At 50.5% G+C, this 27,532-nt stretch overlaps 1 protein-coding gene across 1 annotated transcript in view; it reads left to right on the forward strand.

Moving 5' to 3' along the window:
• The first annotated feature begins 9,361 nt into the window (after nt 1-9,361).
• The window catches only part of CMTM7 (CKLF like MARVEL transmembrane domain containing 7), a 48,582-nt gene continuing 30,411 nt past the window's right edge, over nt 9,362-27,532 (forward strand). The window contains exon 1 of the mRNA XM_055135985.1: nt 9,362-9,562. Within this exon, the coding sequence (XP_054991960.1) occupies nt 9,404-9,562 (159 nt within the window). The 5' untranslated portion in view covers nt 9,362-9,403. The remainder of the gene's footprint in view (nt 9,563-27,532) is intronic.

A 27,532-nucleotide genomic window follows, 5' to 3' on the forward strand; every position in this document is an offset into this window, starting at 1 on the left:
ATTAGGTCGCGCGGCCGCTACTGCGCGACCTAATGTTTTGGGTTTCTGTATAAAGTCCAGGGAAAGTACAACCAGAAATAACATCACTACAAACTTTTACCCTTTTACGGTGCTCATAAGATGGAGAAACCTAGAGAGAGGCTCGGCGTCTCCATTTTGCGCTCAGAAAGCCTCGGCCCCTGCGCTGTGCTCGGGAGGAAGGAGTTGAGAGAGAGAGGTTAAAAGAATTGGGGGATTCCCGGTTCCCACTGTTTCAGCCCGCCGTGGGGTCTCCGATCGCGTGCCGGAATTAGTTCAGTGGGCTGCTTGGAGTCCAAGGGCGCTTCCTTGGGCTCTTCCATCATGCTCTCTCCGCGGCAGGGTCCAAAGGGCCCAAATGGCTGTTCTTAGCCACTTAAATTTTAAAGTGACTCTCCTGCCCCCCCCCCCCAGTATAAAAGAAAGCTGGTCAGGACTCCAGCAGAAAAGCCCGATATCTTTAACTTTTATCAAGGCACAATTCTGTGGTTTCGGTAGCTCCTGAAATTTAGGTTACCAACAATATCAGAAATCAAATAAAAAACTGATAGGATATGAAATTTTGCAACCAGTCTTACAACTTTAGACACTCATATTTTAAGCCATTACTCTTTATTTCATGTACCCCCAATAATTTCAACTCACATTCTGATAATCCAGTGCAAATACAGACAAATATAAACCATAAGAAGCATAAGAAAATCTTCTTTGGCTTATTTTTAAAGTTCTTAATTTTCTCAAATCATAAGGTTTTTATGCCAGATTAACAATTTCACAATTCAAACTCAAACATGCTTTTAGACACAGAAAGAGGCCATTGGTACTCATCAAACCTTTAAATAGTAGCATCAATGTTTATGAAAGCATGGTAAAACTTTGTTTTGATAGCTTCTATACCTCTGTTATTAAACTAAATAGCCTAATATTTTCTCTGCACTGCTTCACAACATTCTTTTGTTTTTTTAATTGCTTTTTGGGTCACACCCGATGCACAGGGGTTACTCCTGGCTCTGCGCTCAGGAATTACTCCTGGTGGTGCTCAGGGGACCATATGAGACTCTGGCAATCGAACCCAGGTCGGCCACGTGCAAGGCAAACGCCCTACCCGCTGTGCTATCGCTCCAGCCCCTCAAAACATTCTATTGTTAATTGGTCAGGGGTTCTCTTAACCGGTTCCTGCCAGACCAGGATGTAAGGGGTCTATTCCGGGTGTCCTCCCGGTCCTAGAAAGAAAACTTTAACTTTTCGTGTGTTCCTCAGATCAAAAGCACCTTCTGCTAGCCAGCTAACGTTGAAGGCTGACCATTCTGCAGAGCAGAGATTTTTCAGTTTACCTTTCTTCACCTCTACCGAGAGGTTGCTACCCCTGGACCTAAAATCGCTGAAATGGTCAGTCACAAGGGAAAGTGGGGTTGCCTGGGCCTGCCCCACAGTTAAGATACAAGGCAACAGGCCGAAAAAAAGCAAACAAGTGAGGTTCACAACACACGTAGTAATCCAAGGAATACGACACAAGGAAGATAAACACCAATGACAGACACCAACCCATGTACACGAATTCCCGAGGCCGCTTCCAGTGTCTTCATCTGCACTGCCACCACTCCCCGGAGACTCTAGAGGTACCGGGACATTTCCCTCAACACCTAGTCAGTGACAGTGGCTCTCCAGTGTGCCTGGCGCAGGTCCAAAAACTGACCCACTTGTGGGTGTCCCTGCATCCCCTGTGACTGGTATGGGTGCCCCTGCACCCCTGTCTGTGTGTCCCACCTGTCTGAGTGCATCTGTGTTTCCTTATGATCAGGCCACTCGACTAAATAGCCCCTGATCAACCGAGGCTTTGTTTAGAAACTCCTATATCGAGACGTGGTCTGTCCGCTTTTCCACTCGGGAATCCCAGGGAATGAGCCCCCAGATGTTAAGCCTGGGACTATGGGTTCTCAAGTGGCTAGAAGAACAGAGGCACTAACTCGATAATGCAAAAGCAGTAGGAGTTTTATTCCAGTATATTGGGGTCAACTATCTCACCCACAGAGTGGTTTTTTTTTTTTTTGTCTTTTTGGGTCACACCCGGCGATGCACAGGGGTTACTCCTGGCTCTGCACTCAGGAATTACTCTTGGTGGTGCCCAGGGGACCATATGAAATGCTGGGGATCGAACCCAGGTCAGCCGCGTGCAAGACAAACACCCTACCCGCTGTGCTATCTCTCCAGCCACAGAGTGGTCTCTTGATAGCAACCCTGACTTCAGGCAGCAAGCAGTTTATATAGGGTTTGATTACATAAGCAGCACATGCCTTATTGTTTCAGAAAGAAATCTTACTTAGTTACCAAACAAAGGTGTTTTGGCAAGTATCTAGAGTAACAGTGGTCAGGCAATAATTAAACAATAGTTTCCACTAGCAGTTTATGGTTACATATGCTACTCATTCCTTTAGGGCTAACAAAAGGCAATTTCTGGGGCATTTTGAGAATTGATTGATTGAACCCACTTGCTGAGCTCAGCAACTTTCCCAGGCGGGTTCAGGTTGGCCAAGCCCAGGAACTTTTCCAGGTTAGCCGTTGCACATTGTTTCATTGCTGGGAAACTGAGACTGTTTCAGTTCCAGGCACTGAACCTGAGGCCTGCCTGATTTTTTTCTAATTTCTGCTGCCTGTCATGGCGTCAGTTTTGCCCTTCCAGGGGCATGAGGGCAATGGCAGAATGGTAGAAATGATGGGTTCAGACGAGAGCTGTTTGTGGGCCAGAGTAATAGTACAGTGGATAGGGCTCTTGCCTTGACCTAGCCAGATCCAATTCCTGGCACCACATATGGTCCCCTGAGCCTTGCCAGGAGTGAGCAATGAGCAATGAGCCAGCAGTGAGTCCTGAGCACTGCTGGGTGTGGACCAAAAAGGTTTTTTTTGTGTGTTTTTTTTGCTTTTTGGGTCACACCCGGCGATGCTCAGGGGCTACTCCTGGCTTCCTGGCTTATGCACTCAAGAATTACTTTTGGAGGTGCTCAGGTGACCATATAGGATGCTGGGAATCGAACCCTGGTCGTGCAAGGCAAATACCCTACCCACTGTGCTATTAATCCAGCCCCGTGGCCCAAATAGTCTTAATGAATTTTTTTAAAGACCAGAGTTGTTCATCATGGGGTGGTTCAAAGAAGAATGTGGAGCCCTCTTGAAGGAATGACTCAAGCCTTCCAAGAACTAGTCAAAGATGGCATGGCCTAAGAAGGTTCCAGAAAGACATGCATCTGGCAGGATGAAGTCTCAGGAGTTTTCATGGATGGCTGACTCTGGTCACTGCAATGGGAAAGTTGAGTAGAAAGGAAAAAACGTGACTGACCTGGTCTCCCACCACTGTAACCTACAACGAGAGCACCTGATTATCTCTCCAAGAAACAGTTGCTCTGGAGAGGCGGCACTTCTTTCCAGAAGTAAGTTGACTTTTAGGTGCCAGAGACTATTGACCCTGTAAGAACGAAACTTATGTCTGAATTCCTGCCATTTTGGAAAAGGAAATAGAAAGTAAAGCTAGCAGATGCTTTTTTCTAGTTAACAGTGCAACGAGGTGTTATACCACACCTTCTAGAACTGTCTGGTTAAGACTGGCAATATCAAGGATTGGCGGGTGTGGAGCATCTGGAATTCTCCTGCATTGCTAGTGGGAGCAGAAACCAGTGCATTATTTGCAAAGTTCAACAAGCGTTTGTACTATCTCCCCACAATCCCTCTCAGATGCCTGAGACGTGAAGCCATAAAAAGACTCGTGCAGGAATATGCATAAAGCATTGCTCATTATTGATCAAAATTGATCACAATCAAATATCTATCAAACACTGATAAATTATGGAGTGTTGATGCTATGGAAGAGCACCCAGCCTGGGAAAGGAGCACAGCTCCTCATCTCTGCAATGACCAATTACCAAAATGTGCTCAATGAAAGTAATTAGCACTGTCATCCCATTGTTCATCGATTTGCTCAAGCAGGCACCAGTAACGTCTCCATTGTGAGACCTGTTGTTACTGTTTTTGGCATATCAAATACACCATGGGTAGATTGTCAGACTCTGCCATGCGACTGAGATACTCTCGCTAGCTTAGCTTGCCGGGCTCTCCGAGAGGGGCGGAGGAATCGAACCCGGGTCGACTGCGTGCAAGACGAATGACCTACCCGCTGTGCTATCGATCCAGTCCAATACAACAAAAATATGTTTTGCGTGCCGTCAGAGAAATGGTACCAGGTTCAATCCCCGGCATCCTATATGGGTCCCTGAGCACAATTACATGTGAACACCTCCCCCAATAAAGTGTGTGATTCTCTTTATATGAAGTTTCTTACAGCAAAATGTATTGTAACAGGAAGCTATGCAGTGGAACAATACAAAGGGACTATGGATAAAGGGGCAGAGGTGAAAGGAATTGGCTAGGAAGGGGCACGAAAATGTTCTGAGTTGATAGGAACATTCTGTGCCTGAGTGTGGTAGGAGTTTCAGGCACGCCTTCATTTGTACTTAAACTGAGCACATTATAGTTTGTGTAAATTATGTCTTGATAACACTGAAGATCTGGCTATGGTTAGTACAGGGGTTAAGGTGCTTGTCTCGTATGCTGCTCACCCTGGTTCAGTCATCAGCACCTCACGGATCCTAAACATCACTGGGTGCAGCACTCGAGGCCCCTCCGCTCTGCTATGTGGGGATCTCTATGTAGACAGGGTACTCAGCCCAGCACCCCAGAAGGCGCCTGCCCCACACGTGAAGAGCTGAAGCAGTGAATCCATCAGAGCCTGAGAAAAGTGCTTCATAAATGACAGTGGTCAGTGAACTGCACACCAAGGGAAACAGCTAGTTGATGGATTTCTGGAACATGGAAATGGTGATTTACCAACAACCCAGGCATTCAATGATGCATATTAGGTTGAGCCATTTGAAATGGTCCCTATTAAACTCTTAGACCTACAAAAAAAAAACGCAGTTTAATACCACTTAACCTCTAATTTTATATTTGACAATTTGCTTTTCTTTAAAATAAAAACAACACAAAACTCACTTTCCCCTAGGGGGTGACAATATAGTTCTTAGGGCTGGACACATGGTCTGCATGCAGAATGCCTGGGTTTGTTCCCCTGCACTGTCTGGTTCCCTGAGCACTGAGCCTGGAGTAGCCCTTGATGTGTCCCCAAAACAAAATAAAATCAATAAATCTTTGCATTAGATAAAGCATTCACAGCCCCATTTATCTTATTTGGACCATTAAGGCTTTGTTATTGATAGAGACTTGTCCAGTTGTACCACCAAAGCAGTCCCAAAGCAGATCTGTGCCTGCAGGAAGCCGACCATCCTTTTTGGGGAGAGATGGCAAATGGAGATAACCCGAGAATGAGAGAAAACTGCCTGACCACCCCCCCACACACCATACCATCGGCTCTCACTAGCCAACAAACCATCTTTCCTTGCCAATCTCATCAGAGCCAGTGACATGCTGGTGACTGTTCCAGAGATGTGCTGGATATGAGGAAGGGGGCAGATAGTCCCTCATCTCTACGTCCCATCACACTGTAGGTTGTGCGCTCCACAGACAAACCAGGGAACAGACAGTCGATAACAAAGGTGCTGAATAGTCACCTTCTGTGGCTGGCCAGATAGCTCAAGTGTAGTGCTGTGGGTTCAATGCCTGGCTCTGAATAGTCTCTGAGCACTGGGGTGACCCTGGTGGTCCCCATCACTACTAGACCCAAGCAGCAAGCACTGAAGGGGTCAGGCATGCTCAGCCAGGTGGAGAGTGGAGCATCACCAGGAGAAGCCCACAGGCTTCTGCTTGAACATGTCTCTGCCCTGGATATTTATTCTCCCTTCAGAGACACGCACCCTGACTTTCCTTTGGGGAAACAGCCCTCCCTCTTCTACTCAGTTATTGTGATTCTATCAGACTCCATGGTAGGTAGAACTTCAACTAACCACTGGAAATGTCCCACCTCTCTAGATATAGTGATTGCTTGGAATGTAGAGACTGGTAGGTAATTGGACCAATGGGAATCACCCCTACCGGGACCCACACCCACACTCACCCCCCTCTCGCCCCCCCCCCATTCACACTTACATACTGAAAGCATAACCCCTCCCCCTCCCTCGCCAAGCACAGAGGAAAGATCCAGGAGGAGGTCTGAAAATCAGGAAAAGAGGCATGACCAGAAACCAACCTTGAGGCATCTAAATTTTGGACATCTACCTTCAGAATTGTGAGGAAGTAAATAAGTTGGGTTATATAACTCACTTCTAGTATTTTGTTAAAGCGTCTCAGGCTAACTGATACTATGTCAGAACCTCTGAAGAAGTGTCCTTAGAAAGTAAAGAGAAAGGCAGAGCAATAAGCCTGTGACACCAGGAGCTGGCGTGCAAGTGAGAGGAGCTGGCGGATAGTAGACCTAACCAGTAGAGAGTGAAGCCCAAGAGACAGTAATCCTGAACTCTGCCTGACCTGAACACCTGGATCCAGCCATGCCTGAAGTAGGTTTCATCTCTTCCTACCACAATCACAAGCCAATAAATTCTACGTTGCTTGTGTTTAATTTCTGTCACTTGCAACCCAAAGTCACTTGTGCACTGTGGTTAATACAGAGTGAACACTCATCAGTGGTTTTTCCATTATCTCTAACCAGAAATATGGCCATGATCGTATGTATGTCAGCAGTGATCAAATAGTGACCCTTGTTCAGAACCCTCGAGTCTGTACCCCCGCAGGTGGATAAATGAAGAGTTCATCCCATCCTCAAACTTGACTATGGCTCATAACCATCAGGGAGACTTGTCAAGGCAGAGACCACAGGAGTGCACGCACCTCGAGAACTGTCAGGACACGGCCAGTGAGATAAAGATCTCCAGACAAGGAGTCAGGCAGCTGACATCCCAAGGTCAACTTTGGGCCCTTATCCACAAGTGAAGTCACAAGCACTGTCACAGGGGCACTCTGTGCAAGGGGATCCTGATAACAGTGTCATTTTGGTGGCCCTGTTCGGGCCTGTCTTCACTGGAAAAAGAACCTGGAAGGGCTGCAACCCACGATGTCACTGGGTAACCTCCACAGCTTCTAGTGCTCACCATGGTAACCCCCCCCACACACACCTTCAGGGGCATCTGACAGCTTCTGTCCACCAAATGTCTGTGGGAGCCATGATATCCATGAGAGCATTATTCATCCGGATAATAACTGAACCGGAAACCCAGGTAGGGGTCCTCAACCCATGACAAAACTTTTGCAAAGGGGGATATTCAGCCATTGAAAAAAAAAGACTGAAACTCCTGATTTACACTAGAGAAAGGGAATTTTTTTTGGGGGGAGGTTGTCTTTGGAGCACACCAGCTACACACAAGGCTCACTACTGGCTCTGCACTTAGGGCTCCTGGCGGTGCTCAGAGGACCATATGGGGTGCCCATCTGGATGGAACCCAGGTGGGCCATGTGCAAAGCAAGAGCCCTACTGATTGTTCTTTCTGTCCACAAGAGGAGTAATTTTTTTCCCTCTCTTTTTTAAACACCTTTATTTTTTTAATTGAATCACCATGAGAGCATTACAAAATTGTTCATGATTTCATTTCAGTCATGCCATGTTCCAACACCCACCCCACCACCAGTGTAATTTCCCAGCACCAGTGTCCCCAGTTTCCCTCCCACCCCTCAAACCATCCCACCCCCCACCCCAGCCTGCTTCTATGGCAGACACTGCTCTTCTCTCCCTCCCTCCCTCCCTCCCTCCCTCTGTCTCCCTTCCCCTCTCTCCCTCTCTCTCTCTCTCTCTCTCTCTCTCTCTCTCTCTCTCTCTCTCCTCTCTCCTCTCTCTCTCTCTTTCTCTCTCTCCTCTCTCTCTCTCTCTCTTTCTCTCTCTCCTCTCTCCTCTCTCTCATCTCTCATTTTGGGCATTATGATTTGTGATACAGATGCTGAAAGGCTATCATGTATATCCCTTTACCTGCTTTCAACTCTTAGTTCTTGTCCAGAGTGGACAATTTCTTTTTTTTTTTTTCTTTTTGGGTCACACCCGGCAATGCACAGGGGTTACTCCTGGCTCTGCACTCAGGAATTACTCCTGACAGTGCTCAGGGGACCATATGGGATGCTGGGATTTGAACCCGGGTTGGCCGCGTGCAAGGCAAACACCCTACCCGCTGTGCTATCACTCCAGCCCCTAGAGTGGACAATTTCCAACTAAAATTGTCATAATGGATCTACGAGGAGTAACTTTTAAATGGGTGTTGTCAACCCCTGGGAGATAGTTCAGAGGGCTGGAGGACAGGTCTCGCTTGCACGCAAGAAGCCTGGAACCCCAGCACATGATCCGTGCCACTGGCAATTGATGAGCTATGATTAATTACCAAGGCAGTGGTTCCACCAGATCACCTGTCTGGGAGCCGTCTCCCACCCTCACCCCGCCTATGTTAAGTGAACAAAGCCAGACACGAATGAGAAGATTCCGTCGTATTTCAAGAATATCAAGCACAGCAAGAACTTCCAAGAACAGTCAGAACGAATCTATAGCGACAGCAGAATAGTGTGGTTGCCCGAGACTGGCGGGTGGGGTAGCAGGAGGGAAGTGCGGGGTCGGGTAGTGGGGCGGGGGGTGCTACTGGCCACTTGAGGTTGTGGATGGGGAAGTGATTGCAAGGTGTGCAACATGCAGACGCAGTAACGGAGCGCGCCACGGAAAGTGGGGGCATTTGAGAGAGTGGAAGTTAACAGAACTTCTCTCTCGGCTCACATCCGCAGCCGCACCCACAGAAAGTCCCAGGAGGTTCAGACCCCGCTGCAGAGGGAGGCCCCGGCCCCAGGCGTCGGGTTTCCTCCTCCAGGCAGTCCGGATCCCTAACCCCTCTCTCTCCCAGAGCCACCCAGAGCAGGGCGGCCGCTACCCTTCCGCTAGGTGCTGGTTCCCTCCTGGGTCCGCACTGGTGCAGAACCCCAGTGCCGCCTATTCAGTGGTGGACGCCAGCGCCAGCGCCTTGCCCTCCTCTGTGTCCGCCGGCCGAGCCAGGCCGTGCCCTGCCCCTGCCTTCCTTCCCCAGCTCCCGCCGCCCGCGCTCCCGGGGTACGGCCACGCCCCTGACACGCCCCTGACACGCCCTCCTGGGCTCCCGCTGCGCGTCTATTCGGGTCTGGTCGCGCCCTTGCCACGCCCCTGCCACGCCCGTTCCAGCTCTCTCCGCCCGCCCGGGGTTCGGCCCCGCCTCTACCACGCTCCTTCCCCGCCCACCCCGGCGCCCGCCGCCTGCCCGGGGTCCTGCCCCTCCTTCTGCCCCGCCCCCGCCCCGGCGTCCTCCCGCCACGCCCCCGGCCGGCCCCTCCTTATCTGGCCCCGGGGGCCTCAGGCCAGGGCAGGAGGCCGGCGGGCAGGGGCCGCGCGATGTCCCGTGGAGCCGGGCTGGTTCGCACCACGTGCAGCACTGGCGGCGCTTTTGGCCCTGAGAGCGGCGCGGGGCCGCCGGGCGGGAGCTCCTCGGAGGGGCTGCTGGACTCCGTCTACCCCCGCACCTACTCGGCCCTAATGAAGGTGGCGCAGATGGTAAGCGCGGGGCGCGGGGCGGGGGGCCCGCGCGGGGAATCCCGGGGACTCGAGGTGCCCCACAGACGCGGGGGGACTGCGCCGCCCCCACCTCACCCCCGTCATTGCCTCCCCGGGGGTCCCAGCGGGGCGCCCGCTCCGGCAGCACCCCCGCATCGGGACCGAGCCCTCACCCTCCCAGCCGTCCTCCAAATCGCGGACACTGGTCTCGCCTCCAGGGACCCCAGTTTTTCCAGAAACCCATCTGGGGCCTAAAGCCGCCCTCGGACGGAAACCACGGGCCGAAAAGTTCCTTTTCGTCTTCCTTCCTCTTCTCGCCGCCCCGTGGGCTTCGAACCCGTGCCGGGGGATGGGGCGCAGCTGCAGGACTCCCTGCGCCCCACTAGCCAGCCGGGCGCGCTCGCCCCGGGGAGCCCTACGGGTGGGCGGACAGCCTGGGACCCAGGGCCCTCCGGGGACAGGCCAGGTCCCGGCAACCTCAGATGGCAGCTTGTCCGTGGGGAAGGCCTGTTCTTGAGGAACCCGTATTTTGGGGGGCCAGCTGGAATCACTGGATGGGGGTCACCGTGGGGGCAGGCGGGATGAGGGCCGGGCGCTGGAGGATGATGGCCCCGCGCAGCGCCAGCCCCTTGCTACCCGGCTCTCCTGCCTGTTCTATTGTTCCTCGCTCTTCTTTTCTCCTACTCCCCCCCCTCACCCCGCCCCTCTCTTTACTTCTTAAAATACTTTTAACAACTTTTCCGTTTGGTATGTTTGGGTATACTGGGTTAGGCCTCAGCACTCTGAAATGTTTGCAGGCAAGAGTGGTAGAGGGCGTGTTTTGCAGAAGGCAAAGGAGGGAGGAGGAACAGCCCTCCGCAGGCTGGCTGGAAGCAGGGGCGGGTGAGAGGGGGAGCCTGTTTGTTGCGGGGTGCATGTATGCACACCAGCCCCAGGGGTCTGCACACAGCGCTAAGGCTGTTACTACTGATGCTGAGGCCTGGGACCAGGACCCACCGTCCTTGGCCCCCTGCAAAAGGGGTCTATCTAGATGAACAGGAAATTCAGAAGCAGAGGATTTTAGCTAACAATAGAATCTGAGTGGTGGCGATTTGAGCAAAGTGTTGGTGGTGTTTTTGGAGCCCATGGGCAAGAACTCTTGGGGCGGGAGCCATAGGACCGAGGGTAGGTAGGGGTGCTTGCCTTGCACTTGTGTTTTGTCTGACCCAGGTTTGATCCCCAGCATTTTGTATCATCCCCAGGAGTAATTCCTGAGTGCAGAGCCAAGACTAGTCCCTGAGCACTGTTGGGTGTGGTCCAAAAACCAAAACCCAAAACCTACCAATGAACAGAACGCGTCAACAGGGCTGTTTACTGGGAGACAGTCAGCAGGCCTGCAGCGGGGCTCCACATGCTCCCCCAACACCCGTGGGAGAGACTAAGCCCTCTACCGTGTAGCCTCTGAGCTCCGCTGGGCGTGGCCTGAGCACTGGAAGAGAGTGGAATGGGGAGGTCAGTGCGGCGAGATTAAAATCAGACAGCGTGTGGGTTCATGAGTTTGCACAGGAAGATGTAGAGAGACTGGCATTGCCCCTTAAGCTCCCCCCACTACGCCTCTTTAGTTATTTTTTTGGCTTTGGGGCCCACCTGGTGGTGCTCAGGGCATACCCCTCACTCTGTGTTCTCCGTGTGCCTTTCATTTCGACCGCGTGTACCTTCTTTCTGCTGGTGGCTAGAGACTGTCTAAGCAGAGCCCCTGGGAATGAGGTTGTCCACAGAGGGTGGTCCTTACCATAACAGAGACTGTTGAGGACCCTCTCTAGCTTCTTGTCTAGCATCTTCTCCTCCCCCACTTTCCTGCGGTGCCCGCTTGGCTATTTGATGTTCCCGGGCCATTGTCGGGAAGCACATAGCTGAGTTTCAGTAGTGGGGGAGGGGCTGCCAATGGTGGCGTCCTTCAGGCTCTTTGGATCTCTGACTCTGGATCGATACTATTGTCTGTTGACAATATTCCATGTGGAATGTAGCCCCCTCTGCCCTGGGATTACTCAGGTCATATTGGCCTCGTGGTCGTGCTCTGCACTCCGGCCAGCTTGCCGCCTTCAGGAATCCCTAAGAAAAGGGTTCCTTCCCAAAATGACTTCAGTTCTCCTCTCGCGCCTCTTCCGGTTCATCCACTACTAGAAAATGAGAAAGTGAGAATTGTAGGAAGAAAGTGAGTTTCTAAGTGAATATGGAATGTCCTTAAAAGCCACCGTGGCCTGGTTTCTGGGGTCTTCCTTTTAGACTAACGACAAGGCTAGCAGTCCTTGGCCTGAAGAGAGTGAGGTGTTTGGTTGCTAATAGCTCTGCATTTTGAGCCCTGCTATTGTTCTGGGTAACATCTAGGAATGACATGCTGTATATCAGAGGTTCCCAAAGGTGTCTGTCACCCCCTTTCCCCCCAAAATCTAACTCCTTTAAGTAAACAAACTGAAAGCACCTGCAGTTATACATGAGACTGCTGCTCCCCACCCCCACCCCCTGCTGGGGTCCCCTTTGGGTGAGGGTGGTATTGCTCACTTGGGGAAGCACTACTGAATGCCATGTATGTTACATTAAAGTTTTTTTCAGAATGCAATCAAGTAGTTTTTTTTTTTTTTTTCATTTCTTTGGGTTTTGTTGGGTTTACTTTCAGGGTCATATCCAAAAGTGTCCAGGGCTTATTCCTATCTCTGCACTCGGGGGTCATTCTTGGTAGGCTCAGGGGACCCTAGGGTGCTGGGGACTGAACCTGGGTTGGCTTCATGCAAGATCAGCGTCTTCTCTGCCGTACTCTCTCCAGCCCCATGAAGTAACATTTTTGACCAAGGGGAAATGGCTGGAAGTTGAGCAACAAAAGTCCCACAGCTGTGACCAGCGCCAGCCTTCCTGCCCCAAGAAGACCTGCTCGTTAACTGATCTGGGAATTAGATATCACTTGGGATGCCATTTTACACCCGGTAATGGCAGCACTAACAATAGGCAACCAGGGAGGGGAGGAGGTGTTCAGATGCTTTGCAGGTCTCTGCCAGGAGAGCATATGTCCACACAGAGCTAGAATGTGACGCTTCAGAGCAGCATTACTCTGTGGGGGAGGAGGGTGCGTTTGGGCCACACCCAGGATGCTTAGGGGGTTACTCCTCATTCACTGATCACTCCTCACAGGGCTTGGGGTGGGACCATACTGCTGGAGATCAAATCTGGCAAAGGCAAATGCTCTAGGGGGTTTGTGAGCTGAAGAGCAGAAGAGAGGTTGCTAATGCATAGACGGGGTTCCTTGGGGGGACGGGGTGGGAGAATATTTTTTTTTAATAAATGGCGTTAATTAAAATCATGTGTGATTCAGTCATTTACTGATGCTCCCTGACTGTGCAGCTATGCATCGTACACTTTCAGCATGTAGATTGTACCTCAATATAGCTGTTGAAGAAATTGATCGAGGGAAAGTTGGGGTGGGTGGAGATGCCCTGCGTGAAGGCCCAGGGTGCCGGCCACAGGTCTTTCACCAGCATCCCCCATTTCTACTCATGAGGAAGGGCCATGGCTGTCCTGGTCTTAGAGTCTTCGCCCCAAAACCAGGTCTCTGGGCTGCCCTGGGGTGAGAAGAGCCGGAGACCTTGGGGTGTGGCATTGCCAACATCCTCTAGCAGAGGTTGCTTCTTGGGAGAGCCACGTTATCTTGGTTTTTCTTTTGCTTGGGAGCAAGTGCTAAGAGCTCACTCCTGGCTCTGCTCTCAGTGATCACTCCTGGCAGGACTCCGGAAACCATATGGGGTGCCAGGGATCGACCTTGAGTCAGTTGTGTACAAGGCAAGTGCCCTACCCTCTGTGCTATTGCTCCCGCCCCTACCATGGTCTTTCTGCAGAAAGACTGGGCTGGGACTAAACCCTCCTTCCCTTTGCCCCTACTTCCTCCCCCACACCCCCCCAAAGTCAGCCTCTGGGCTTTGAGATTTCTATCTCACTGGGAGGAAGGTTGGAGGGACCAGAACAACCATTGAATCTTTGTTGAATTTTGTTTTGGAGCCACACCCAATGGTGCTCAGGGGCTATTCCTGGCTCTGTGGTCAGGAGTGACCCCTGGTGGCTCTCAGGGAACTATGTGCGGTATCAGGGATTTAAAACAAAACAAAACAAAAAAACAGGGTTATGGTCATCACAACTGCATGCAAGGCAAGTCACCCACCTCCTTAAGAGAAGAGTATGGGCTAGAGAGTACAGCAGGTAAGAAGCTTACTATACATTAGGCTGATCTGGGTTCGATTCTCAGCACCCCATATGGTCCCCACAACCCTCCCTGAGCACAGAGCACGCTCTGAGCTCACCTGAGTTGAGCACCACTGGGTATGGTCCAAAAACCAAATAAAAAGATGATTATGAGTTTCTTTTCTTCCTTCCTTCCTTCCTTCCTTCCTTCCTTCCTTCCTTCCTTCCTTCCTTCCTTCCTTCCTTCCTTCCTTCCTTCCTTCCTTCCTTCCTTTCTTCCTTCTTTTCTTTCTTCCTTTCTTTCTTTCTTTCTTCCCATTTTTTTGAGGGGGAGGTGCATGTCTGGCTGTGCTCCGGGCTTGCTTCTGACTCTTCACTCGGTTTATTCCTGGCAGTGGTCAGGAGACCATCTGGGGGGCTGGGGATCCAAACCAGGTTGGCCCTGTACACAGCAAACGCCCTACCTGCTGTACTATCACTCCAGCCCCAAGATAAATAGGAGTTTCTTAGGTTGGTCATGTCCCCATTCACATCTTGACTGCCTGGGTAGTACACTGGAGACGGGGGGAAGGGAAAACATAAAGCCAGGCATGCGCAGGATTTGGGCGACTCTTAGCCTTGCCACTGCTGACATTTAAAAAGAGGCTTCATCTCATTATACTCATTATTTGAGTATCTGCTACGTTTTTAACACTGCCCTTTCTGCCTGGGGCAAAACCTTGGGGCTGTGCTATTTTCAGAATCCTAAGAGGGAAGCAGAATCAGAACATAGTTTCACAAGCAGCTAAAACAGAAGCCTAAATAACTTCCATAAAGTTTATTTACTTATTCAACAAATATTTGAGCATCTCCCATGTGTTAGGACACCGGGAGAGAAGAGTAAATAAGACAGATCAACTTGTCCATCTTCCGCTGTAACGGAAAATCAACATTGACCAAATGGTTATTAACATCAAATCATAACCTGGGACAAGACCTATGAAAGAAAGGTATCCATCAGCACAGGGAATTAACGAGGAGATCTGACCTGTGTGGGTAGTAGGCCAAAGCTTCTCGGAGGAAGAGGTATTTGGAGGATGAGGGAACTGCATCATCAGAAGGAAGAACACCGATATCAGCTCGTCGGAATCTGTGGAGGAAGTGGGGCGGGCGGAAAGGAGGATTGTGGATTATAACTACAGAAATATGCTTGGCCTGACGGATCCCGGGGGGAGTATGAGCCTTACTCAAGAAAATCAGGGAAGTGTTGTGTCAGTGTTGAGCCACCACAGAGGTCAGGGTCTCTCGACCTGGAGCCATATGCTCCTTACAGGCCAACTTGAATTTGGGGGGACGGTTCAGGGGCTTCCCCTGGCAATTTTTGTCCAATCAGGCTGGCAGTTCAGTGCAAGAGTCCAACGAGTTGATGAGATAATACAGCGGGTAAGGCACTTGCTTTGCATGTGGCTGACTGGGCTTGATCCCCCGGTGCTGCTCAGGTTCTGTGATACCAGGGGACACGGGGCAACCCTGGCAGTTCTCAGGGGCCTTGAAGTTTGCACCCAGTGGGGGCTGTTGCTCGAAGGACTGTGTAGTGCCAGAAATCAGACCCAGGCCTACCCCCTGCAAGGCAGGCACCTCCGCCCCATGGTATCTCTCCTGCCCCACAGTCTGGGGGTTTCTGTTTGTTTGATTGGCTGGTTGCATTAGTGTCACACTGACTGTGCTCAGGGCTTACTCCTGGCTGTGCCCTCAGGAATTACTCCTGGTGGGGCTTGAGGGTGGCAGGAATAAATCCTGCGTTGGCCTCGTACAAGGCAAGTGCCTTACCCCCTGTACTGTCTCTCTACTATCTTGTTTATTCCCCTCACTCTGCCCTACCCTGCAGGGTTCTGCAGTTTGGTTTTACCCAACATTTTGTTGTAACGAGTCATGGATGGGACCAGTCGCCTCCCCCTTGCAGGCCATGATGCCTCCCCCTCTGCCTGTTCTAGCAAAGTTCTGAGGAAATTCCCTGCTGACAGCTCTGTAAATGCCACCTGGGAGTAGATGTGACCTTTTGCCCAGAGAGAGGCAGCATGCCTCCTAAGCATGGTGGCATTAGGGAATTAGCTACACTCTTAATTTCTAGACAGAATGGGGGGTACCCTTTTATCATTCAGAAATTTCAGAAATGTTTTAAGTTTTGATAGGATCTTTGGTGTCTGAAAGTGGCTGCGAGGGACTAGAAACTTCCTGAATACTTTCAGTTGTGCTTGTGCTTTAAGCGTTGCGGTGGTTACGGTGTCTGTGTGCATTGAAGAATGACACTTACCGTTTGGCCAGGCCTCAGCGTGTAGAATTCTTCTTTGTTGTTGTTGTTTGCTTTGTTTTGTTTTGGGGCCATACCTGCTGATGCTCAGGGCTTACTCCTGGCTCTACACTTAGGAATCACTCCTGGCAGAGTTCAGGGGACCCTATGGTATGCCAGGGATCGAACCCGGGTCTTAGAATTTCCCCCGGGCCAGAGAGAGTATAGCAGGTAGGGCATTTGCTTTGTATTCAGCTGACCTGGGTTTTTATCCCCAGTACCACACATGGTCTCCTGAGCACAAAGTCAGGAATAACCGCCTCAGTCCTACTGGGTGTGGCCCCAACCTCACACCTGCCTCCTCCCCCGCCCCCTCCCGCGCTCCCCCCGTAACCACCCTGCCAAAAAAATGTGTCTCAGCAGCAAATCACATGCCTTATATGACGTCTGGGCTCGATAAACATCACTGAGGGGAAACACGAAGATAAAAACCTCCCCTTCAGCCAGGGAGACAGCTCAGAATCCGAAAGCTAAAGCCAGCCTTGCAGGCCTGATTCCCAGAGTGCCGGTGGTCCTTCCCCAGTCCCCCCATCGCTCTGCCCTCTGTGACCATGATCCCCCCTACACTGCAGGGATTTCTCACCCTGCCACACCTGGATAAGCGCGGTGTGCCCATGGCAAGTGCCTGGGGGAAACCCCCTTAGCTGGGCTGGCCGAGCTAAGTGCAATTCCTCCCACACAACTCAAGGGGGAGCCAGGCACCCCCGAGTCACGGCAACAGCACCATGAAGGGGCAACAGCAGAGAGAATGTCTTAGCCTCCCAGACCCCCCAGATACCGCCTGCCTCCCCTTTGGGAGCCTCTGCCTCCTCCTCCTCCCCCGAAAAGGCCTGGGGGGTTACGGGCTCTCCTGAGCCTGGGGGTGGGACGCGCGTCCTAGAGCCTCAACATGATCTCCCGGAACTCTGCTGGGGTTCCCCGTGCATGCCCAGAATTCCTGCTGCAGGAGCTGCCCTCACTTCATGGCTTCCCCAGGCTTCCAGCGCGGCTGGGTGTGGGCTGTCGGGGTCCTCTGCGGCTGACGCCGCTGCCCGCTGATGCTACCACAAGCTCATCGTGCACCAGCCTGGGAGCTCCTCCATCCCAAGGCTGTCCCAGGGCAGGCCAACTGTGACCCGAGCAGCTCCTGGCACCTGTGGCCAAACTCGCCCGCAGCTGCTGTGCCCTGCCAGCCCCATGCCCCGCCCCTCCTGCCGATGCCCAAGATGAACCCAGCTGGGCAGGAACCCCTCTGTCTCCACCCAGGCAGCGGCGGGCACTGCACTTTTTTTTTTTTAATTGAATCACTGAGAGATACAGTTACAAAGCTTTCATGTTTGAGTTTCAGTCATACAATGATCGAACACCCATCCCTCCACCAGTGTTCATTTTCCACCACCAATGTCCCCAGTATCCGTCACTCCCCCCCATCCCACCCCTACCCCTGCCTCTATGGCAGACAGTTTTCCTCTTACTCTCTCTACTATGGGGCATTAAGGTTTGCAATAATACAGATACTGAGAGGCCATCCTGTTTGGTCCTTTATTACTTTCAGCATACATCTCCCATTCCGAGCAATGCCTCCAGCCATCATTGACTTAGTGATTCCTGTCTCTATCCCAGCTGCCTTCTCCCCCAGCACATGAGGCAGGCTTCCAACCATGGAGCAATCCTCCTGACCCTGTCTCTACTGTCCTTGGGTGTCAGTCTCATATGATGATATTTTATATTCCACAAATGGCACTACACTTTTGAGGGGCAGCCACACACCTGTGTGGTGGGTCACTGGAAGGACAAGGATTTTCTCAGTGGCTCCCACCAGTTACCCCAGAAAGAACTGCTGATAGGAGAGGCCCCAGGTCATCGCCCTTAGGGAATGGAAGGTGGAGAAGAGAGAGTCCAGGAACCTCGGAAATCGAGTGACTGGCCCATTATAGTGTCACCTTGAGATGTTTTTTTCTCTTAGACTTCCCCTGAAGAAGGCAGCACCAACTGTAATACTTTTGGTATCACTGTATCACTGTCATTCCGTTGTTCATCGATTTGCTCGAGCGGGCACCAGTAACGTCTCCATTTGTCCCTGTCACATGCTAGATATAGAAAGTCTTTTTTTTTATTATTGAATCACCATGTGGAAAGTTACAAGGCATTCAGACTTAAGTCTCAGTTATACAATGATTGAACACCCACCACTTCACCAGTGCACATATTCCACCACCAAGAACTCCAGTATACCTCCCCTACCACCCCCACCCCACTCTCGCCTGTGTAGCTGATAATTTTCACTTTACTTTCTCTTTACTTTGATTACATTCAATATTTCCACAAAAAAACTTAACTATTATTGTTTGGAGTTCTCCCCCCCCCCAATCAGACCTGCTGAAAAGGATGCATTTGATAATTTATTTTCCATTGCTGAGAATGAGGAGATATGAGGTCGCGGCCGTGCGGTTTTGGATTTCCGTATTTCAGTATTTTAGTAACTAAGTCCAGGGAAATTTCTGCCAGAAATTGCATCATTGCAAGCTCGTACCTCTCTTTAATGGTCCTTATAAGATGGCGTTGCCACGTCTTCCCCCCCCCGGCCCCCCCAAAGGATAAAGCCGAGAGAGAAAAACCTTTCCCCTCCTGGGGCAGCATGGGGCCGTGGCTTAGTTCACAGTCTAGAGACATTTCTGCAAGAAGCTGCTGGTACCAAAAGTAGTTTAGCTGGCCTCTGGGATCATGGTCATCCAGCAACAGAGAGGCCACACACGTGCAGCCACTCGGGTCACATCTCGGTGGGGCTAGAAAGTCTTTATTTCTCTCAGTGATAAAAGTAGTACTGTAATAAGAACAACGATAAGCCAGAAGGAAAGTGTGCGGGGTTAAGGTCCTTCCCCTGCCCTCTGCAACCTGGGTTTAGTCCCGTTGAATGGGTTTAGAGGTCCCTAGAGCACCTCAGGAGAAGCCTCTGAGCATAGGGCTAAGCGCGAACCGGCCCTCCACCCCCAGATAAGCTCCCTCGTTCACTGAGTCCCATGCATGATCGCCACAGGTCTGGTGTTTTCACATTTCTGTTCTCTGGATAGGTAGAGACCACCATTGTCGCGTTTACAGAGGAAACTGAGGCACAGAGAGGTGTCTCACAGTTGCAGTCATGACTGGCAAAGCTGGGGTTTGGAGGCAGGAGGCCATTAAGCTCTGGAACTCATCAGAGGACCCCAGGAGGTGACTTCCTGTTCAGGGGGAAAGGCGTGTGTGTGTGTGTGTGTGTGTGTGTGTGTGTGTGTCTCCTGTCATGGAATGTAATTGAAAGTGATGTGCTACCTGCCCGAGTCCGTTGTTTGGCTGCAGCGTGGCTTACTCAGGGTTCTGCTTTGTGGGGGATTGACTGTGGCCACGAGAAGGATGTGCCGGAACAGGCGCTCCTTTGGCCAGTCAGGAAGCCAACCCAAGTGGAGAAATGCCACCGTGGCACAGCTGGAGTGTGTGCAGAGCGGACTGGGTACCTGTTGAGCACAGCTGGGCTGCTGGCAGGCTTAGAGAAATGCACAGGAAAGGGCCAGGAGAGAGCCCCGAGGGGCGGAGCTCTGCTGAAACCGTGCTTGTCGTAACTGAAACGGTCCTTTTTTCCTTCAAGGTACCAGGGATCGAACCCAGCACATGTTCTATACAGATCAAGATGTTCTCCCACCCCCCCCTTTTTTTTAAATTCAATCACTGTGAGATACTCAGTTGCAAAGTTGTTCATGTACTGGTCCCATTACCAGTGGACATTTCCCACCACCAGTGTCCCCAGGGTCCCTCCCGCACCCTCCCCGAAGCCTGCTGCCTGCCTCTATAGCAGATACTTTTCTTCTCTCTCTCTCTCTCTCTTTCTCTCTCTCAAGCTTTTAGCCATCTTGTTATCTCACAGGAGATCATAGTTTTGTGCATATGAGACTTTATCAGGACTTTTTAAGGAGAACTTTCTAAATATTAATAAGACTTCTTTAAAGAAGCTCCTAAAAGAATCCTTGAGCCAAATATCATCTGTCCTTGGAAATTTATCATTGTTTTATCAATCAGACTCTGAAATGTCACCTTACTGTCTGCTTCCAGAGTCTGGGGGATTTTCTACTTCCACTGCTCCTGAGAGAGACCCTGCATGGTGTTCCATGGAGAGTCCCAGAGTTCTTGTGTTCCAACTAGCCCGCCAGGGGTTAAGATCCTGGGAAGTCTAGGGGATATGGAGACCCGTGTGACCAGCATATTTCTTAGAATTCCTTAGCCCCTTTGGAGAGTGTTGCCACTTACTGCCCCGGTGATGGGGATTCTCGCCTAAGGAAAGCAGGTGCAGGCAGGAGAAGGTTCTAGATTAAGATGGGTTTCGAGAGCCTCGCCCTTGCCTGAGCCTGCAGAGGGCTTTGAGCAGGAAGTGGCCTATACAGAGTCTTTAGGGGGTTTTGAGGCAGTGGCGTTGAGCAGCTTCTGTTTAGTAATTAGAAGAAACAAACTCCCAAAGCCCTCCTGGCCATGAAATTCCAGCTATGCCGGGGAACCATTAGCAGGAAGTTACAAGTGGGAGGAGTTAGCAGCAGAACACCCTCCTCTCCCCCCCATTCCCACCCCTGTGGTAGCTGGGGATGAATTCTGAGCTGGAGGAGGGAGCCCCAAGGAACAGACCACCTGGAGTACCTACTTGTGGCCTTTTGAAGTGTTATGAGCTTTCGGTGGTGCTACCAAGGCTCTGAGTCAGTGCACTCAGAGGTGGAACCAAGGAATGTTCAGGCTGGGGATATAGCAGGTCAACAGTCAAGTGCATGCTGGAGAACTTGGCCCAGTCCTGGTACTGCAAATAAACAAATAGATTAAAAAAAAAAAATTGGCGCATATGCTGCCTGAGCCCATGTGCTGCTTGCGCCCACGTGGCCAAGCACATGTGTCGCCCGAGCACATGTGTCGCCCTTATCTCCCTCCTTGAAATGTGTACTTTTATGCTTTCATACTTTTGTGTCTAAAGCTCGGTTATGTGTAGGGGCTTCCTCCACCCTTGGAGAAGCTCGAGTTCTCCCTTGAGCGCGTTACTCTTACTATTTCTCTCTCCCACTTATCCCTTCCTCCCTCCCTCAGAAACCTCTGAATAAAATCTGTTACTTCAAAAAAAAAAATTTTTTTTTCATAGACCTGACTATGTCTGTTGTAACTCCTGGGGACAATTAATAGAAAAGGTTTCCCGAAGAACCGCTTTGCCTTCAGAGATGGCAGCCCCGTTGAACACTCCTTCCAAGTAACGAGTTTCACTTGGAAAAGGTTAAAGGCACCACGGGTTGTTGCTTTGCTGATGTGAGCGCAGTTTTGCAAAGATCCCTCCAGTGTCCCCATGACAGATAGTATCCTCTCTGCGCCTTTGGGCAGAGGAAAGGAACGCAACATGTTCCCTGTCACCCCCACCCCTCCGGGCCCGATGGGCCCCTGTCCTTCCCTGCCGGTTCCTCTCTCCATTCATGGGGCCAGCAGTCCTGCACCGAGAGATTGCTCCTTCAACGTGTAGATGTCCTAACACAATTTAAGGATGAAAAGTTGCTTCCTGGATGGAGTAGATTGCATAGTGCCCCCCACCTCTAAATATTTATTGACTGTCCTGCATTCCCAGATGTCCTTAACCCTGAAATGATCCTCTGGATAATGACACGCTTAGAAGGGGAGGGTATCAAGAAGATGGAGCAGATTTGGCAGCCCAGGAAGGCCAGGGCACCCACAGAAGCTGGAGCGAGCAAGGAGATGGAGTCTTCCTCGAGGCTCCAGGGAGCAAAGTCCCCTCTCTGTGCTTGATTTTTTTAAAGATTTTTTTTTTTATTGAACCACTGTGAGATAGACCCTTACAAGGCAATAGTACAGTGGGTAGGACCCTTGCCTTGCATGTGATCCACCCAAATTCAATCCCCAGCACTCCAAATGGTCTCCCAAATCCTCCAGGAGTGATCCCCAAGCACAGAGCCAGGAGTAAACCCTGAGCACAGCCACACACAAAGATGTTTCTATTGCTCTAAGCCACCAAATTTATGGCGGTTCATTTCAGCAGCTACAGGAATCGAATGCAACCAATAAAAGACTTCCACACTAGTCAGTCCTAAAACTTCAGCCTCCAACCTAGATTGTAGACACACCTTCTGTTCACCACCAGACTCATAGAAGGTGTGTCTGTTTGCTCTTTCTCAGGATTGAAGTGTCAGGTGGCCACCCTCCCTCCTTCTCTATGGCGACTGCATTTCAGTCCTCTTCAGAGTAGAGGTGTTTGCTAAGTCACTTATTCAGGGAAACAGTTCTTTTGTTTTCTTTTTTTTTTTAATTGAATATCCGTGAGATAGACCATTACAAAGCTGTTCATGATTGTGTTTCAGTCATACAATGATCCAACACCCATCCCTCCACCAGTGTACTTTTCCCACCACCAATGTCCCCTGTTTCCCTCCCACCATCCCCAACAACCCACCGCCCACCCCCAGCTACCCACTATGGAGGCACCCTTCTTTCTCTCTTCTTTTCCTTTTGTGCACTATGGTTTGCAATACAAGTACTAAGATGTCATCATGTTTGTTCAGGGCATTCGGTATTTTTTTCAGGACAGTAAGGCTGGAATAGCTTTCGGAAGTACAGGGCGGCTGGGGGAGGTAGCCCATCCGGACCCTGAGAAAGCCTGGAGATTTCAGCCACAAAAACCATACACCAGAATTGAGAAACAGTTCTTGACTTGCTGCTGAGAGAAGCAAAATCCTAAAGATAAAGACAACATGATGCGAGTATCAGGGTCACACTCAAGTGGCAGGGCAGAGACAAAATTGGATGTGCATTCCACAGAGGCATGAATGAAGGCCTTCGGCCTCCCCAAACCAGAAAGATCTTAGAACAGTCTTGTAGGATCTTTAAGTGTGAGATGATATTCCAACTCACAAATTGCATCTGATGATGGTGATTCCATTAGCCCCAATTGACCTTTTTTTTATAATTTTATTTTTATAAAGTGGTTCATTATATTAATAATTAATTACATTCAGTATTCCAACACCAATCCAAACACCATTATACCTTCCCACTATCATTATTTTGAATTTTCCCAACCACCACCCAAGCCTGTCCCAGTAGCAGGCCCTAAATAATTTATTTCATATTGCTTGTTATGAATAAGCTGCTAAAATTGATCAAGAAGATTTCCTTAGAAGAAAGTGTGTGAAGATTGTTGTATCTCACCCTGGAGCCCTTGTATAAGAGATCACTAACATGTTGTTACAGGTTGAGCCTTGTGTGCTAATATTTTTTTTTTATTGAGATTGGTTGCCTTCTACTTTAGATCCCATCCAACGTGGTGTGCTACACCTGGTACGTCAGTGGTTGAGAGTATGAGATGTCTGTGTGTTCCAGGAATTCTATGATCTATTGTTGGTAGAAGTATCTGGTGATGAATTATGTATACTTCTGTAACTTTTGATTGATTGATTGTGTGTGTGATGATGATGATGATGATGATGATGATGATGATGATGATGACAGGGATCAAACTCAGGATCTCAAATACATGAATCAAGAGCTCTCTATCCCCAATCCTGTAACATATTTTTTGGTTTGTTTGTTTGTTTGTTTGTTTATTTGGGGGTCACAGCAGCACTCAGGGCTTATTCCTGGCTCTGCTTCAGGGATCACTCCTGGCGATGTGGTGTCTCAATATTTGTAGCGGTGATAGAGGCAACAGAAACAGAAGGAAGTGGAGCAGTGAGGCACCTTATCTCAATCTCAGTGCTTTTATTTTCACAGAAGTCCTTTACAAGCTTCCTGTCTGAAGTTCATAGTCAATGTTAAGTTAAACTGAACTGCATCTCCTGTTTTTTAAAAATCAAGTCTGAGCTCAAATGTCACCTCCTTGGTGCCACAACCAAGATAGGCTTGGACTTAGCAACGCCCAACCCCCCACTCTCTGCCTGTGAGCTTGGTGGGAATGATCCCTTAGTCCTGCCGCTTCTCACAGTCTATTCCAGCCCCTGGACTCAGTATCCCAGTATATACTGAGGGTCTGTGCAGTATCCGTGCAGTATCCGTGCATCAGACACTTTTGCGCTCCCTCTGCTGTGGCCTTGGGGTGTTTCTAGCTTCAGGGCTGCAGCCGCAGACAGTTCTTGTGGCACAAACACCTGAGACTGGCCCTGCTGCTCGTTCACAGAAGGAGCTTGGGAGAATGTCATTTCCATCTGGCTTCGAAGAGGCAGGGGCAGGATTTCTTTCTTTCTTTCTTTCTCTCTCTCTTTCTTTCTTTCTTTCTTTCTTTCTTTCTTTCTTTCTTTCTTTCTTTCTTTCTTTCTTTCTTTCCTTCTTTCTTTCTTTCCATTTTATTTATTTTTGTTGTTGTTTTTTTATTTATTTTTATTTATTTTTTAATAAGTGAGTCGCCGTTGAATGAAACAATGAAAAAAAAAAATAAGTGAGTCGCCGTGAGGGTGCAGTTATAAATTTACCCATCTTCGTGCTTGTGTTTCCCTCATACAATGTTTGAGAACCCATCCCTCCACCAGTGTCCATTCTCCACCACCAATGAACCCAGTATCCCTCCCACCCTCCAATTCCGTCCCCCCCACCCCACACCACCCTGCCTCTGTGGCAGGGTATTCCATTTTGTTCTCTCTCCTTTCGGGTGTTGTGGTTTGCAATAGGGAAGTTGAGTGGTCATCGTGTTCAGTCTCTAGTCTACTTTCAGTATGCTTCTCTCTTCTCTCGAGGGGTCCCCAACCACATTTTACTTGATGTTCCCTTCTCTATCCGGGCTGCCTTTCTCCCAGCATGTGAGGCCGGCTTCCAAGCCATGGAGCCAACCTCCTTGTATTATATACTGCTATTCTTGGGTGTTAGTCTCCTACTCTGTTATTTTATATTCCACAGATGAGTGCAATCTTTCTATGTCTGTCCCTCTCTTTCTGACTCATTTCACTTAGCATGATACTTTCTATGTTGATCCACTTATATGCAAAGTTCATGACTTCATCTTTTCTAACAGCTGCATAGTATTCCATTGTATAGATGTACCAAAGTTTCTTTAACCAGTCATCTATTCTCGGGCACTCGGGTTTTTTCCAGATTCTGGCTATTGTAAACAGTGCTGCGATGAACATATAAGTGCAGATGTCAATTTCCTTTCTTTCTTTCTTTCTTTCTTTCTTTCTTTCTTTCTTTCTTTCTTTCTTTCTTTCTTTCTTCCTTTAATTTTATTGAATCACTGTGAGATAGTTACAAGCCTTCATGTTTTTTTTTTGTTTTTTTTTTTTTGGTTTTTGGGTCACACCTGGCGATGCACAGGGGTTACTCCTGGCTCTTCACTCAGGAATTACCCCTGGCGGTGCTCAGGGGACCATATGGGATGCTGGGATTAGAACCCGGGTCGGCCGCGTGCAAGGCAAACGCCCTACCTGCTGTGCTATCGCTCCAGCCCCACAAGCCTTCATGTTTGAGTTACAATCTCACAATGATCAAACACCCATCCCTCCACCAGTGCACATTCCCCACCACCAATATCCCCGGTGTACCCCCCTTTCCCACCCTCCCCCTGCCTCCATGGCAGACAATATTCCCCATACTCTCTCTCTACTTTTGGGCATTATGGCTTGCAACACAGACACTGAGAGGTCATCATGATTGTTCCATTATCTACTTTCGGCACCCATCCCGACTGATTCCTCCAGCCATCGTTTTCTTAGTGATCCCTTCTCTATTCCATCTGGGATAGGATTTCTTTTGAGGTGCCTGAGATTGAACCCAGGACCTCACACGTGCGAGGCAGATGCCCAGCGGCTGAGCCACCCACCCAGCCCTTCTTTCCTTCCTCCAAGTTCTGTTGTATTTGAAGATAAAGAAATCAGCCAACCAGCCCTGCTTCCTCTAGGACCCCTCTTCTCTGCTTGGTTGGCACAGAGCCAGCACAGCAGGCAGGGTGAGTGCCTGCCTTACATGGAGCCTGTTCCCCCACCCCTCTCCTTTGTTGTGGGTTTTGTTGTTGTGTTTTGCTTTGTTTTGTTTGGGGAGGAGGGCTGTCCCAAGCCTTCCTTAGCAGGCTCCTCCTGGCAATACGCAGGCTGTATTCCAACAGGGGTTCAATGTAAGGGGCTTGAGATGGGGTGCTGGGGATGCTGGGTGCCGTTCAGGGGCCATGGGGTACCAGGGAGCACATCCGGGTCAGCTGCATGCCAGGCAAGCACCATAAGCCTCCCGCCCTTCCCGAGCTCCCACATTTAAAAGTAACCCCCCCTCATCTCCACCACCCCCTCCATTGTGGGTTCTCATTTCCTCCCAGCACTTTTCCCCACGCCTCTTTGTGGAGCGATTATGGGGAGTCTTTCCACCAGGACCTGAGTGGCAGGGGGCCCCAGGGCGCCAAGACCCTCAGACGCTAGTGGCTTGAAGCACGTCCCTAGTGAATGGGGACGTCTCTTGTTCGCCAAAGCCTCTGGTCGTCGCCGTACCTGGCACCTCTGGCCGAAGCCTGGGCCCTGACATGACGCTTTATGGGAGGGGGTCGCTGCTGGGTGGGAGCGCCCGGGCACACAGCCGGGGTCCTGCGGGGCAGGCCGAGAGCCGCAGAGACACAGGTTCTGCCGCTGCCGCAGTGGGAGAGCGCCTTTCTTTTTCACTTCATCAATCGGCCAGCTTTCCACTGACTCACACCGTCAAAACAGCCGTTCCCCGAGCCAAAGCAAACAGAGAGGAGCTGCGGAATGAGAGGCACAGCTGTCCGCGCAGCCGCTGGGTTCCTGACGCAGGGCAGCACAGGAAGCGCCGAGCTGTGGCCCTGCCGGGTTCGAGGCTGAGCCTGGGTGCCAGGCCCGGCCCCTCGCGTTCAGGCGAGCGTTTCTGCCTTGGATGCCGGCCCTGCCTGTGCTGTGCTCCTCGGCTTGCCCCGTGCCTGGCACAGCCCCTGCGCGTGCTCTGCGGGGTGTTTGCTCAGCGTCTGCTCTGTCCCCGGCCCGTGCCAGCTGTGGGGGCTGGGGCGGAGGCAAGGCAGACCCGGCCCCTCTCCCCTGGGCCCGGACGTCTGGACAGTTCTGGACAGTGGCGTGCGGGCTGTCCTGTTGCAGCACCTCCAAGGCTCCGGGTTTCAGGCTGAGAAAGAGGCCGTCGGTGTGTTTGGTTTGTCGCAGGAAGGTCCAGATCGCAGATCAGTTAGAGTTTCTTCTTCTGTTTGGATTTTGAGCTACACCCGGCCATCAGTGTTCAGGGCTCACTCACTCCTGGCAGGGATCAGGAACCAAACAGTGCTGGGAATCGAACCCTGGTAGGCCACGTGCCAGGCACGCCCCGTACCTGCTTACTATTACCCTGGCCCTTAGAAGTTCCATTTTATGTTGGCTCTTTTTCAGACTGACTAAATGTAGATTTCACTGGGTCTTTTTTTTTTTTAAAAGACACGTTTATGGAAAAGCACAAAGTGATGAGACTCATTCAGAAATGGGCCAGAG

Source organism: Sorex araneus, chromosome 4 (assembly GCF_027595985.1).
Source record: "Sorex araneus isolate mSorAra2 chromosome 4, mSorAra2.pri, whole genome shotgun sequence".
Classification (NCBI taxonomy): Eukaryota; Metazoa; Chordata; class Mammalia; order Eulipotyphla; family Soricidae; genus Sorex; species Sorex araneus.